General features: G+C 35.9%; 1 protein-coding gene across 12 annotated transcripts in view; it reads left to right on the top strand.

The window, feature by feature from the left end:
• Nucleotides 1-16,636, top strand: part of LOC126814921 (peripheral plasma membrane protein CASK) — a 416,793-nt gene that overhangs the window by 266,111 nt on the left and 134,046 nt on the right. The window contains exon 1 of one of the 12 annotated variants that reach the window (XM_056101880.1): nt 1,295-1,313. The exons of the other annotated variants lie outside the window; for them this stretch is intronic. Coding sequence (XP_055957855.1) covers nt 1,296-1,313 — 18 coding nt within the window. The 5' untranslated portion in view covers nt 1,295. Of the gene's footprint in view, nt 1-1,294; nt 1,314-16,636 lie in introns of those variants that run through there. 12 annotated transcript variants of the gene reach the window in all.

Raw genomic sequence — 16,636 nt, 5'->3', positions numbered from 1 at the left:
GAATGCACGTAAAAGATCCCTTGGCAGTTGGAATTCGATATAAGAGTAGGCCGTAGTGCCGCTGTCTGGGCAAAATTTCCCTCATAGCACACTGTATAGCGTATGCCTGTCTTCATTAGCCCAGTTTGAAGCAGAACAGTAGGACGTTAAACCCCATTTCATTTCATTTCATTTCATTTCTATTCCTTTGTTTTATAAATCTAAAGATGAAATGAATATCTTGGTCTTTCAATGCAGCCATACTTTAGCGTGGGAATTGCCAGATGGATTTTCAATATAAACATATGGAAGGAGATTTTAATAGTATACACTTGAACTTAACATTTCTTTTAATAACAGAAATATTCATTTGTTTAATATATAACAAAATTGCTTTAATTCAGAACTAATCTGATATACATGTAATTATATTTATAAACTTAGGTAGGTTACACACACATTTCTATTAGGGCCTTGAGAAATGGAGTTAATTAATAATATTAATAAAATAATTTTCCAAAGCTTAAAGTCAGACTAAAATATGATTAAATCGAGGAGGAGAAAAAGGTCAACGGTATATAATTCCCCTTGTTTGCATCAAATAGGTTTAAAAAGAGACCCATAAAAAGATTTTAGAGAAAACTATACATGTATAGGTGTTGCAGACTTGTCTGGACCATATCTTATAAACGTGTGTGCGCTGTATCATAAAGTCTGTCATTGAGTCAATTGGTGTGGTTTCGATTCTCCGGTTGTACGTGACAAGGATTAGGGTCATCTGTCCAACCTTGTCGGTTTTCTCTGGGTCTTCCAGTTTCCTCCCACTGCTAAAGTGAATTATTGAAATAAAATTGAACCATATGTTGCTCCAGAAATGACCTAGAGTGTGTCGAGTGGATGTTAAACGCTCTCTCTCTCTCTCTCTCTCTCTCTCTCTCTCTCTCTCTCTCTCTCAATGAACTGGGGTTTAACCTCCTACATTTCAGAATATTTCAAAATTTGAGCAACCTGAATTCTAAGAGTGTAAATGGTTGAGGAAATATTAGTACTGTATATTGGATAAGAAAAGAAATTTATATGTTGTAGTTCTTACCATAGATTGACTTAGAAAGACATCTAATCTTTAGTCCTCAGAGAACTTAAAATGTGTGCAATAATAATCGTGACCTATAGTTAATATTTGAATAAATTGATAATAAAGGAACTATGGATGATTAAGCAACGATTGGAGTAATTCCTTGTGCTTTGTTACGTTGACGATGGACGCTGAACATTCGCAATCATTTTATCATCAAGTTTACACGTTACTTTGGTTCATGGGGCCTGGATTCCAGGTAAGTTCAGTTGTAAACATTGTGTGTTATAATAAATTGAAGTGCCCCATTCCCACCCACTCCCAATATTCTAAATCTAGCTATACAAAATACTTCAATTAATGGCTGTACTGTTTACAACATAAAAGGATCCTGCATTAAAGATAAAAGATACATTATGGGAGATAAGATAAATGAGCTGGAAGTTCTCACTATAATAGTTAAAAACTAGATAATGTAAAGGCAATTTGTTGAAAATTTCAGTCAAATTGATCCACTATGAACCAAGATTTTACTGATTGAATTTTCGGCCTAGCCTCGATCATCATTACTAAAGTCATTACAATATAGTCTCGATTATCCATTTCATGATTAAATTATGAATAAAAGTCGAAGGGAAATCGGAACCTAATCCAATAAACATTGCAGGCTAGCGATGCCATCGAGAGTTGATTATGGTCTGGATAAGTTAATTAATGTCTAATTGATAATTTAGATAACATTTCAGGCCTAAAGGAAAACCTACAATAGGCAGATTTAGCTCTTGCATAATGTATGTTTAAGTTTTCGTAAATGAGCTGGTTGAAATAAAATGAAATAGGGTTTAACGTCCTACTTTTCTGCACCCACCAGGCTAATTAAGATGGGCGTTAGCAATGATGGCTGATTGATATCATGTCGTGATGTTGTAGTGTTGCCCTTCTTAAGGCGACAACCCGACATGACGACATTTTAACCCGACAATACAACATTTAACGTGGCTGAGAGGGTTTAAATTTAGCACTGAGATCGCATCCCGGAACCCCCCCTGGATCACTGAGCACCCATGATTTAGCACAGGGTTTAGAACAACTCTGACTGATTTATATAACTGAATATTTCCGATTAACAACACTTAGGATGACAGTCAAAAATCAGCATAAGGCTGATCAATATCAGCTTGGCCAAACTTACCCTCTGACATTTCAAAATCCACTCAGACATGTCTGGTCATGTGGGAGTCAAATAAGCTTCCTGTCCCTGTTCCTTGACCATTCCTAACAACAGACACTGTCAGGAGAAAACATGGTGCCAAATCAATCAAAATAGAATTTAAAGGAATCTGATGGTAACACATTAAAATCGTCTGCAATTTGTGAAGAGAGAGAGAGCGAGAGAGAGAGAGAGAGAGAGAGAGAGAGAGAGGTTTAATGTCCAGTCGACACAAACCAGGTCATTTCAGGACTAACATATTGTTCAATTTTATTTAATAATTTGCTTGTGCGTAGGAAACTTTACAGTGGGAGGAAACCGTAGGACACGGAGAAAAACATGAGGTTGGACAGGTGACCCTACTCCTTGTCACGTACAACTGGTGAATCGAAACCACGCCAGTTGACTCAATGACAGACCTTACAATACAGAGTGTATGCACTAACCATTCAGCCATCCACCCCCCAGTGAATAGATATAATTTGCTCAGATTTAATATACTCCGGTATAATTATATATGTCTGAAACACAATTAACATAATCCTGACATTAATGAATATATTTGTCATGTCATAAATGTGACGTCATTTTCAGACAGTCTAAAAATTCAATGAATTGTCAAGTTGAAAGTTTATTATTTCTAATGAAAATTTCTTTTGGAATGGAAATGTTAAAACATTCTGTCGGATGAAGATGTGAACTTTCTATAAAAACTGCAATTTCACAAACAGCGTAAACCCAGTTTGCATCGAAAACCGCATATACTATAGTCACTTTGGAGTCGAGGACGTTTGACTATATTTGCTCCATGGATAGGCTATAGTGAATAATGGCAGCAGGGCTCACACTGGCTTTCAATGTTTTTTTGCCATAATGGATGATAATTTTTATATACAAAAATATTAATATTTTTTTTCCCGCCAACTGGAATATTTTATTTGTCAAAAATGTGTGATAAAAAAGACATCATTTACATAATCAATGTTTTTTTGCCATAATGGATAATAAATTTTATATACAAAAATATTCATATTTTTTTTTCAGCCAACTGAAATAATTTACCTGCCAAAAATGTGTGATAGAAAAGACAACATTTACATAATAAATTAGCCCAGTTTTGAGATGATTTACTAAGATCGGATATTTTTTTGGTTGACTTTAGTCTATTTACACACCGTATTGCACAATATATTTTCAGTATTTACACATCGAAGCTCATCCAAGGATAGCTAATCTTCTACAGATTTATGGTTTGCGTGCACAATAGGCCTATTGTTATTTTCGGGTACTGTAAAGTTATCAGAATCTGAATCCCTGATAGAACGATATAAATTACAATTTTATTTGTAAGAAATGCTTGCAATTATACTTGTCGTTCACTTCAGAGAATTTTGGCGACATTAATATGAAGCAAATGGCGAACCATTCATCACTAGAAAATCTTCACTATTTGACTCGTACTTACATTTCTGACCAATGATGATAATATAATTTGAAATAAAAATATCCGATTAGGCATGCTTGTATATTTAACATGCCATATGAAATCACAGAAAATATAATTCAACTATCAAAATATTTAATTCTTTTCAATAAGAACTGTCAGACATTTTGATTATTTCCATTTATTTTTTTTTTAAGACAAAACAAAACATGAAATAATCACTGCTTGAATTAATCATTAGGAGTAAATAATGACTTGCGATCGCGTAACACATCGTCGGTAATTACCAATCAACTAATCATTAATCCGGCACAATTGTTAAGTTACTCAATGACACAAACCAAATTATCGGCAAGTGCCACCACATGATTGACACTTCTTGTAATAGTTAATCAAGGATATACACGATTAGAATTTTAAGATTTTTTGACACAAGTTCTCAAAAAGAATCGCCAGTACTGTTATCGTCAAAATAAAATTTTAATCGCCACTTTCGTATTATTGTTGCAAATTGCCGCTTTGACGACCAACAGAGTGAGCCCTGAATGGCATCATGCCATCGCACACATATTCCAATTAAAGAATAAAAGATGACTTATTGAATATACCGTAAAACTTTAACATAGATTATGCAAGAGCTAAATCTGCCAATTGCAGGTCTTTTTTTAGGCCTGAAATGTTATCTAAATTATTAATTAGACATTAATTAACTTATCCAGACAATAATCAACTCTTGATGGCACCACTATTCTGCGATCTTTATTGGATTAGAACCTGGTCTGCTGCTTCTGATTAAATAAAAAAATGAATAATTGAGACTATATTTTTTGTTGTACTGACTTTAGTAATGATGATCGAGGCTAGGCCCAAAATTCAAACGCTAAAAACTTGGTTCAGGGTGGATCAATTTGACTGAAATTTTCAGCAAATTCCCTTTACATTATCTAGTTTTTATCCATTATAGTGATATATATAATATATCTTTAAACCAAGTGATACATCCCAGACCATACATACTGAATCGATAATAAAGTGTGGTGCCAACCATATACATTTCAACTAAACGAATTATTTATCACACGTATCTTTGATATCCTGTGTACAAAGGGAGACTATTCTACTGAACAAATATTCAAACAACTCCATACAGTTGTAAGAAAGATTCAATAAATTACACACAGAAAGTCATTTCAGGTTTTATCTTGTTAATGGAATCTGTTTACTACCTTGTGTTTCACAGTAACACAAGTAATACGAACAGGATTAATGTGATCGGTGGATATACCGCTCACGAAATCCTCACGTCTAAGGATGTCATGGAAATCAATCAACAAAAGTAATTCAAGATTTTTATTTACGGTAGTACTAAAGACATCAGTTTCAATTCAAGCTTATTTTCTGAATAAAGGGAGATAAGTCTGTTGATCAAGACAAATACAGAGATAAAATAAGGATTAAACCAATGTGTGTTGGAAGACACAAGACCATGTAACCTCACAATAGCGTATCTCATATACACCTAGATTCACAATTAGACAAGGGATTAGCTGCGGCACATAAAATGAAATGGGGTTTATGCCTTATTTTTCAGCACCAGCCAAGCTATACGTTATGCATGACAAGGAGTAAGGTCGCCTGTCCAACCTCGTGGGTTTTCTCAAAGTCCTCCGTTTTTTTCCCACTGCTAAAGACACCTATGCGCAAGTGAAATATTGAAATAAATTGAACCATATGTTAATCCCGAAATAACCTACTTTGTGTCAAGTGAACATAAATCTCATCTCTCTCTCTCTCTCTCTCTCTCTCTCTCTCTCTCTCTCTCTCTATCTTTAGTTCATGCAGATCTTGTACAGTTGCATAGAGTGGATATTAAAACACCATTCATCCAATAGAATGTCAATGTATTAATTACAGTTTAATCGTGACATTTTAAGCAATTGTGAAGTAGCGCCTCCTACTGATAAATGACAAGAAGCATCTACAATAGTTAAAGGTCAACCTCCTTTAGAATGGATATTTTAATAAAAGTTGTGAAATGCCTGTCAGAATGTTTACACAGGCTTTTATTTAATAACGGCATTACATCACTTTCTTCCAATCTGAAGATGAGGAGTAAATAGTCCCCATTTAATCATCACTAGATCATGTATCCATCCACAGACACGCTTCGTGTTCGCACAGTTCTTGTGGCAAAATTCATTAAGTTAGATCGGCGTGCAATTTCATTAACTTATGGAGTGTTTCTTAACAAACCAACTTTTTTTTGAACAAGTGCCAAGACACATCAAACCCACGTTATTTGCCGTGTACGAATCCTTTGGGTTTTTTTAACACGCTCATGTTTCTCGGATTCCTACTGGAGGTCTCTAATTTCCTTTTAAGGAAGATGTCGAGGCATGCTATGACAACAGGAATGACATGACCCCAGAGGTTGGCTCGAAGTAATGTTACATGTTGCGTTAACTGGTAATATAAAACCTTTCCGTCTGACATGATGAACTCTTAACTGTACTCGCTGTGAAGTAGGCTTACATGTCCATCATAGGTGTTGACATTCGTGGTTGGATGTCATGTTTTTTATGGAATCTTTGCAAACCAGGATGCTGTGCTAACACCATTTTACACATGAGGCAATTTCCTGCTTCTATGAATAATAATGGATGGAATATTAAACTTTATTTAAAGATACATTATGCAAGAGCTAAATCCGTCTATTGCAGGTCTTTCTTTAGGCCTGAAGTGTTATCTAAATTATTAATTAGATATTAACGAACTTATGCAGACCATAATCAACTCTCGATGTCATCGCTAGCCTGCGATATTTACTGGATTATAACCCAGTCTGCTACTTCTGATTAAAATCAAAAAATGGATAATTGTACAGACTTTAGTAATGATGATCGAGGTTAGGCCCAAAATTCAATCGCAAAATACTCAGTTCAGAGTGGATCAATTTGACTGAAATTTTCAACAAATTCCCTAGTTTTTAACTATTGTAGGGAGAACTACCAGCTCTTTATCTAATCTCAGTCGTAGCAATCATGTCGACCGCATGGAGATATCCGAACGTATCTACACGTAGCAGATCGTGGACTCAATACGCACGACAGTGGGAAACTCGCATAAACCTGCATATACGGTGGCGTGCATTTAAAATAAGAGAAGGCTGTACTGCTGCTGTATGGGGGAAAAACGTCTCCCATATATGGCGTATGCTCGTCTGCAATAGCCCAGTTTGTACAGAAAAGGGGGGTTGGATGGCCGAATGGTTAGCGCGTGCGCGTTGTATCATAAGGCATGTCATTGAGTCAACTGGCATGGTTTTGATTCCCCAGTTGTACATGACAAAAAGTAGGGTCACCTGTCCATCCTCGTGGGCTTTCTCCGGGTTCTCCGGTTTCCTCCCACTGCTAAAGACCCATACGCGCAAGCAAATTATTGAAATAAAATTGAACCATATGTTAGTCACAAAATGACCTGGTTTGTGTGGAGTGGATGTTAAACCCCATTTCTCTCTATCTCTCCCTCCCTCGTACAGAAAGGTAGGAAATTGAACCCCATTACATTTGATTTTGCAAATATATCTGAAAATTAAAGCATCTATTCTATTTGAAATGAAAAGACAAGTATGGTATAACTTTCATTTAATTTAATAAAATCAATAATCGTTTTAAACATTAGACGTGAAAATTAGCATTTTGATCAGTGTTGATATTGATTGAAACTAGAGTTTGGAATGCATGTAGAAAAATTCAGCCTACCTTTTTTGTTGCTGTCCAACCTCGTGGGTTTTCTCCGGGTCCTCCGGTTTCCTCCCACAGCTAAAGACCCCTATGCGCAAGCGAATTATTGAAATAAAATTGGACCATGTGTTAGTCCCGAAATGACCTAGTTTGTGTTGAGTGGACGTTAAACCCCATTTCTCTCTCTCTCACCTTTTTTGTTGAATAATTTAAGTTTAAGAGAAAACAGGGATTCAGTAAGACGAAATAACTGTCTGTCATTTATTGTCCTTCAAAATTGTGTTTTGTATTAATCTTGAGTGATCAACAAGTCTCCCTCTCCTGCATGACAACGTGATCAAGTCTACTTAATCTCCTATCTTGTAGACATGTTTCTCAGGGGCAGTAAATTGAAGACGTAATGTCCACACAATTACGCTTAACCATACATCTAATAATTTGGTTACATCATCTGTGTCAATGTTGACTCTCTTCCTTGAGGAGTTAAAATGTCTGGGCTGAAACTCTTCATATTGAACGTAAAAAAAACCCCTGTGATAATTGATTAATATTGTCGTATTATATGGGAAACAGTTTGGAATCCTTTTTTATACGTCCACATGGAAATGTGGTCATATATTGCCGTCGTCCCTAATTTCTTGTGAACACTCTACAGACTACATTTATCATCTGATTGTTTTGAAATTGATATATGTTGTTTACATATTTAATTTCAATAATTTCTGCTAATATCTTCTGGAGAATAAATGTGCATGCACGTAAAAGATCCCTTGACAGTTGGAATTCGATATAAGAGTAGGTCGTAGTGCCACTGTCCGTACAAAATTTCCATCATAACACACTGTATGGCGTATGCCCGTCTTCATTAGCCCAGTTCGGAGTAGGACATTAAACCCCATTTATTCCTATATAGGTTTCGTTTCTGAAGCATCTCAGAAAGATATTTGCTTATTCGAAATTTTTTATAATTTTTGTGTTTCTATGGACACAAATTTGACTTAGATTTTGGTATAATAAGAAATTTGATTTGTTATCGCTTATTAAATTAAAAAAAATTACCAATAAAAATTATATGAAAGTCTATTAAAAGATATCCTTTGATATAGTTTCTAAAGATGGACTCTTATTTCATTCTGAAAAGGCCGGTATGTTGAACACACAATAAACAGGAAAAAAAGTAATATGGGCTACTTGGGTCGTGTTTTTATTAGGTTCAAGTCAGTCGATAACCATTACTGTTATTATCAGTTAGCCTGACTAAATACAGACATTGGTACTTTAATAATTGTCCAGGATAGATTGCTTTGTGCGGAGGAAGGCGTATCGGAGAAACTGATCAATTTCTAAGATTGTTTGATGTTATCAAGACTTGTGTCATTTAAACACATAATGAGGTCTGGTACTGATAAACCCTGTGGTACTGTGGTGATAAACACTTCTACTATTCTGTGTGTCTTTAATCGTTAATAGTATCATTAATAACAACGTTGTAGTCTAATAGATTGTCGTTGCTCGTTAATAGTATCATTAACAACAACGTTTTAAACACAATGTATTTTAAATTCTTCATATTTAAAACGCAAACCAGCAGTGCCAGAGTTAGATGAAGAGACAGGCCCCTTCCAAATCCTTCACCCTCATGACTAGAGAGAGAGAGAGAGAGTTTAATGTCATGGTTAGCATGTGTGCGCTGTATCATATGGTCTGTCATTGAGTCAACTGGTGTGGTTTTGATTCCCTGGTTGTGCGTGACACGGAATAGGGTCGCCTGTCCAACCTCCTGCATTTTCTCCGTGTCCCCTGGTTTCCTCCCACTGCTAAAGACCCCTACACACAAGGGAATTATTGAAATAAAATTAAACCATATGTTAGTCCCGAAACTGACCTAGTTTATGTCTAATGGATGTTAAACCCTCCCTCTCTCTCTCTCTCTCTCTCTCACACATTGATCAGGGCCCAGAGGAATGACAACATTACTAAATCACCAACCACAAGTGTAAAATGAAATTTCTTTTAGAGTGTTATCAGGTTAATAAAGGCCACACGCAAGATCGATTTTAGCAGGTCAGCAGGGAATCATTCTGTCAGAATTCATCCACACCAAAAGATCAAATGAGCAGCACACAGTATTTAAGACAAAAGAACGATCTACTCGTGAATTCATATAATTCCACTTTTCCACTTGACGATCTCTCAAACTTTTGACATGAGAAATTTAATTCCATATTGTGAATGTGGAAAAAAAAAAGAATAGGAATTTTAAAAAATCGTAATGAAATACAGCTTATGAATATTAATTTCTACACCCGGAATTGTTTTTTCGTTTGAGTGCCAATTGAAACCATAGCATGACAGATTTGGGATTGTGAGAAATTGAATTTTGAATTCAGTTGACAGAAATATACAGTTTCAAGATTACGTTAATGTGGTCTCACATTGAAAAGGGAGCAAGTCTTAGGGTTTGATTCTAGTTGAAGGCAAAATGAGGTTTAGAGAGAAAGAAATGGGGTTTAACATCCACTCGACACAAACTATGTCATTTCGGGACTAACATATGGTTTTAATTTTATTTCAATAATTCGCTTGCACGTAGGGGTCTTTAGCAGTGGGAGGAAACCGGAGGACCCGGAGAAAACCCACAAGGTTGGACTGACAACCCTACTCCTTGTCACATACAACCAGGGAATCGAAACCACGCCAGTTGACTCAATGACAGGCCTTATGATACAGCACGCACGTGCTAACCATTCGGCCATCCAACTCCCTCAAAATGAGGTTTGATGTTCTGCTTTGCTGCACCAGTCTAGGCTAATGAAGGCAGACATTGTTATTGGTTATTTTTTAATCCCTTGGGAACTACATTATTGTAAAAGTTAAATCTCAGAAAAATTAATATTAGTCAAAAAATAATTCAATTCTTTACAGTATTTACAAAGATATGATGAATTAAAAATATGTCAACATGCAGGATTTTTTGCAGACAATATAAACATGATATGGCCAGAGCAAGCTAGCGCCTAAATCGTAATCCATTTTATTTATATCAAAAGGAAATCTTTTTAATATTCTTTGAACTTCATATTTATCTGGGGGAGTTGGATGGCCGAATGGTTAGTGCCTGCGCGTTGCATCATAAGGTTTGTTATTGGTCAACTGACGTGGTTTCAATTCCCTGGTTGTACGTGACAAGGAGTAGGGTCGCCTGTATAACCTCGTGGGTTTTCTCCGGTTCCTCCGGTTTCCTCCCACTGCTAAAGACCCCTATGCGCAATAACCAATGATTGAAATAAAATTAAACCATATGTTAGTCCCGAAATGACCTAGTTTTTGTCTAGTGGACTTTAAACCCACCCCCCTCTCTCTCTCTCTCTCTCTCTCTCTCTCTCTCTCTCTCTCTCTCTCTCTCTCTCATATTTTTCTGATTAACTACATAGTTGGTCATACTTTGTAAATATGACTGAATTTAGAGTCGTGGACCAAACACATCCATAATGATATGAAAATTATTCAATATTTTCATCGTTCATATGTCTCATTTAGTCTAGTTGTCTGGACTTTAAAAAATTGGCTTTGAACCCAATAATTCAATTCTCGACTCTCCTAAATCTTCAGACATCATTCTTCAAAAAGGATATTACAAGCTTCTACTCACTATGATACAATTGGTCAGGTTCCCTCGAGGGTTACAGCCATCCAAATATAAATGGCAATTTTCCATCTTTATCCTTGAAAAGAAAATAACCAATAATTTTCCTGTAAATCTTCTTGTAAGATTTCTTAAAGGGGCATAATCATGATTTAATTACGATTTGCTCTTCAATATTTATTTGTAACAGGAAAGCAGAAATGAAATATCTTTGAAATGTTCTAAATGTAGAAAATCATATATACTGGACCTGTATAGGTTAAGGAACCCACGAGGTTGGACAGGCGACCCTACTCCTTGTCACGTACAACCGGGGATTCGAAACCACACCAGTTGACTTAATGACAAACCTTATGATACAGCGTGCATGTGCTAACCTTTCGGCCATCCCCCCCCCCCCAGAACAGTAGGACGTTAAACCCCATTTCATTTACTTGGTGGCCAAACCTATGACTTGTATAGTATTCTTCTGTGGTGAAAGACTTCACTAGAAATATGAAAGTCGGTGACTTTAATTTGTATACATATTGGAATTGGAATTTATCCTTTATGCATGAGATTTGCCGATTTTCAGATCAATGGAATAATTAGAACTGCTTTTACACTTTAACGACAAAACCGACGATTCCATCTATATTAGGTAATAACAACGAGATAAGGAGGTTATATTTCAATCTCGTTTGTATTGGAAACCTTTCCTCCGGGGCCAAAATATACTTTTTTGTTTTCTGGCAAAATCAATGAAGGAAAGTTATAAATAAAGAAAGACCAATTTAATCGAATAGTCATTTTCCTTGGGATTCGTGTCAGTTTTTTTTTTTTTTAATCTACTGGAAAAAATTTCTGGAAGGGCGTCAAATTGAAGGCTTCTGTTTCTAATCACAATAAAATGACTGAAGTGAAGCAGAAAGATAATGAAATTTGGATTTTGTATAGCGTTGAAGTGAAATCGCAATGAAAGGTTAAATCAGTAATTGGCTTATAAATTCATACGCCTGTAAAGTGTGATTATAACTTTGCTTTCTGTGTTGATGATATCAGAAAATACGGTTAATGATACCTAAAACATGACATTGTACATACATATTTACAAATAATAAAGAGCTTGTAATATACGTCCTTACCTCCGAGCTCATAAAGCACTCTTAGACTTATAAGTTAAGAATTTACTCAACCTTCAATCATTGTTTATGAGAAATATCTTTAATCCAGAAACACACAACTTTGCACATATTTTCTTATTGATGTTAATACATTAAAACAACAAAAGTTTTATAAAGGGCTATATTTTAGTTAAAATAAGGCGAACAATTTTGAGTAAATTCTTAACTTAAGCCTGAGAACGCTTTGTAAACTCAGGGCCTGATGTAAACACTGTAACTCAGGTATCATTTAATCTTGTGTATTTAGCACTAATTTCTTTCTTCATTCAATATCAAATCTTTGTTTAAAAATTTGTAAAAATCATTTAAAATCACCAAAATTCATCTAATTTGTACTTGTGTCCAGTTTAAAGCTAACCATTCAATTTTGATAATGAGTGTCCTTTATAAGCATTTAATTTCTCGATCACTGTTAAAAAAATAAATAATCGAATGGATTATTGATGTATAATGATTAATTTTTAAACAGGGGTCAGGAAATTAAATACTTGTAAATTGGACATGGCAATAAAAATTCTCGAATATTCATTGCTTACACCTAATATATGGATCTATTTGATTTCTGGGGGTATTGACCAGCAAGCTCTGGCTGAATTTCTCTATTTTTGTCCTGCAGATTTAACCAAATTTACCAAAAGGCGACTTTCATAGTTTTCCCCAAAATATTTATAACATATGTGAGATTCTTATCATATTGTTTGAATTTTCACTCAAATTCGTGGGTTTTTTCTGGATCATCTGGTTTCCTCCCACTGCTAAAGACTCCTACGCGCAAGAGAATTATTGAAATAAAAATGAACCAAATGTTAGTCCCGAAGTGAACTAGTTTGTGTTGAGTGAACATTAAACCCCATTTCTTTCTCTACCTAAATTTTCAGATACCATTGGACAATTACTCACTGCTCTGAATAGTATATATAAATGAGGACCGAAGTGTTAAAAATTTGAATAAAAAAAGAAACTAGGGAAAGTTTTTACTTTCTTGGTTGCTAGACTAGCCCGTTATTTTGTGATACTTTTTTATATTGAAGACAAAGGATAGAAAAAGGAACCACTGTTGTTCATCTCTCAAGATTTATGTCACCTTGGAAAAGGTTTCAAGACAGAAAATATAATACAGGAATTTGTCAAATGGAATAAAAGACTTAACGTCATTTGAGTCAGATCTCTGTTAATTGTTTGATGATTTATTGCGATAAGAACGTAATATCAAGTTAATTTTAATGTGACAGGTTGCTGACAAATGAGATTTTTCTTTCCCTACTCTAAAGCTTTACAGTTCTTTGGGGGTTTTTTTATAGATCTTTGGGTTTTTTTTATATATAAATCTGTCTGTAACACTGCAATATCAGGTTAGAGAGAGAGAGAAATGGGGGTTAACGACCACTCAACACAAACTAGGTCATTTTGGGACTAACATATGGTTCAATTTTATTTCAAAAATTCGCTTGCATGTATACTAGGGGTCGTTAGCAGTGGAAGAAAACTGGAGGACAGGCGACCCTACTCTTGTCACGTACAACCGGGGATTCGAAACCACGCCAGTTGACTCAAGGACAGGCTTTATGATATAGCGCGCATGTGCTAACAATTCGGCATCCAACCCCCCAGCAATATCAGGTTAGTATCGGCGACATTTTAAAATAAATTGAATAATAGACATGTATAAGTATTAATCCTGCCTCTATTAGTCTCATACAGACTTATAAATAACAGGTTATTTTTATTCTTCTTTAACTCTTTATGACCCATAATTACTTCCAACCAAGGGGGGTTGGATGGCTGAATGGTTAGCGTGTGTGCATTGTATCATAAGGTCTGTCATTGAATCAACTGGCATGGTTACGATTCCTCGGTTGTACATGACAAGGAGTAGGGTTACCTGTCCAACCTCATGGGTTTTCTCTGGGTCCTCAGGTTTCCTCCCACTGCTAAAGACCCCTACGCGCAAGCGAATTATTGAAATAAAATTGAACCATGTGTTAGTCCTGAAATGACCTAGTTTGTGTTGAAGGGATGTTAAACCCCATTTCTCACAAAAGGGAAAACAATTTGTTGGTCGGCTACCAAATTAATAATTGATGGAAAATATTGGGTAGATAGATAGATTTATTTGGCACAAACATACACAACATAATAAATAAAATCACAACTCCCATTCCACTAAATCCAGCCCTTCCCAAATCCATGAAAACTCGATCATAGACTTCAAATATATGTATAATCATATCTTATTTGCATCAAACATCTGCAAAATGATTCCGGTGGAAGCGTATATTATATAAATCTACTGACACACACGCAATAGGAAGATTAATGGTGAGCTTTCAATTGACTTATTATCATTCCCCCTTTCAATTGACTTCATTATCTTTTACATGTAATGTTTATGATTGACTGGATTATTTCTGACGTTAATCATGTATTTAATTTATAAGTAATTTATGTTTATATCTCGGATATTTATGTATGATATTATTACGACACTAGACTATTTAGTGGCTGATAAGTTGTAGGAAAATAATGATTCTGTCTAGATTGTGTATTAATTGCAGGGTGTGGTCTTGTCGTTGGTTGATGACATTGACAATATAGTTTCTAGATTGCTGTGATATATGAATGTGGCGGGGGGTTGGATGGCCGAATGGTTAGCACGTGCGTGCTGTACCATGAGGTCTGTCATTGAGTTAACTGGCGTGGTTTTCGTTGTACGTGAAAAGGAGTAGGGTCGCCTGTCCAACCTCGTGGGTTTTCTCCGGGTCCTTTGGTTATCTCCTACGCTCAAGTGAATTATTGAAATAAAATTGGACCATAGTTTAGTCCCAAAAGGACCTGGTTTTTGTCAAGTGGACGTTAACCCCCCCTCCCTCTCTCTCCTCTCTCTCTCTCTCTCTCTCTATGAATGTAACATACTAAAGTACAGCTAAAATTGTTAGCAATAAATAAAAACTATTTAAAGTAAAGCATACCCTGCCTCATGTAAGACATTCACTACATGTCAATTAGGAGAGACAGTTTAGATCTGGACTTCAGAAACCTTTGAATAAAGGTAGACAGTAAATTCAATATCTCACTCCCTGGATTATATGATTTTCAAAGTGGCATCCAAGAAATCCGTATGGGGATAAAAATCCATTGTACTACAAAGCTAACAAATGCATGAAATAAAATTGGGAGTTAAATGAGCTGTAAAAGTTCCCTTTGGGAATTGGTCTCAGGTGTTTTGGTAAGCATTCTCCAGTTAATGAAGACCAGGCTGTCATCATTATGACAAGTTTGTGCAGTTCTAATATTCCCGTAATCCATCAAAAATGTGAGGAGTAGCTGAATATATATGTTAATGATGTCCAATAATATATAAAAAAAAAACACAGTATTTCTTAGTAGTCTTGAGGGGGATCACATGGCTAAGTGGGTAAGACGTTGGCTCGCTAGCTGACGTATGCCCGTCTTCATTAGCCCAGGTTAGGAGCAGAACAGTAGGATATTAAACCTCATTTGATTTCATTTCTTAGTAGTCTTGAAAATATAAAAATTAGATATAACACCAAAACAATGATAATACAAATATTTATTATAAAATTAGATGATCATCTCTCTTTTTCTCTCTCCACACGAAGCCACAGAGGCTAAGTGGGTAAGACGTTGACTCGCTAACCTGGTGGTCGGGTGTTTGATCCCTGCATTGGACAGAGACAGATTGGTTCCCCCCTTGTCAGTGGTACAGAACGGAGGGCCTGGCAAGGGACATTGTATAGTCGTTTGGATGGGACGGAAAAGCAAGTTCCTGTGTACACATTGGCGTGCTCGTAAAAAAAAACTTGGCAGTTGGAATTTGATATAAGAGTAGGCTGTAGTGCCGCTGTCCGGGCAAAATTCCCCTCATAGCACACTGTATGTTCATCTCCATTAGCCTGGTCAGGGGCAGAACAGTAGGACGTTAAACCCCATTTCATTTCATTTAATTCCCCCCCACCCTTCGCAACCTTGGCATTTCTATCTTACACCTTCCTAGAAGAACTGTTTTGTTTATAGTGGACAGTGAATGTTAGTAATTAGATAGAATGGTGTTTATGAATAATACATTAACTTTATCAATAAAAAGCCCAAGTATGAAACCCAAGGGATTCCATTGTACAGATTATAATTAACACAGAAAGTACACAAATAGTATACATAGTTATTAGCATATTCCTGAAGTAATGGCCCGAGAAATCCCTCTCTGGCCATTGCGCAATTGGCTTCTGATACTTGAGCTTTTGAGGGAGTGTGTCTATTCTTCCCGATCAATGAAATCCATCCCCAAACACAGCAACATGACAGCCCTTCGTTTAATCTGGGGTCTTCCCTGAAACTTTGGACAGTGATTTAAGGTA

This window comes from Patella vulgata, chromosome 1 (assembly GCF_932274485.2).
Source record: "Patella vulgata chromosome 1, xgPatVulg1.2, whole genome shotgun sequence".
Taxonomy (NCBI): domain Eukaryota; kingdom Metazoa; phylum Mollusca; class Gastropoda; family Patellidae; genus Patella; species Patella vulgata.
The sequence above is the reverse complement of the archived record's forward strand: the minus strand, read 5'-3'. Positions and strand labels throughout refer to the sequence as shown.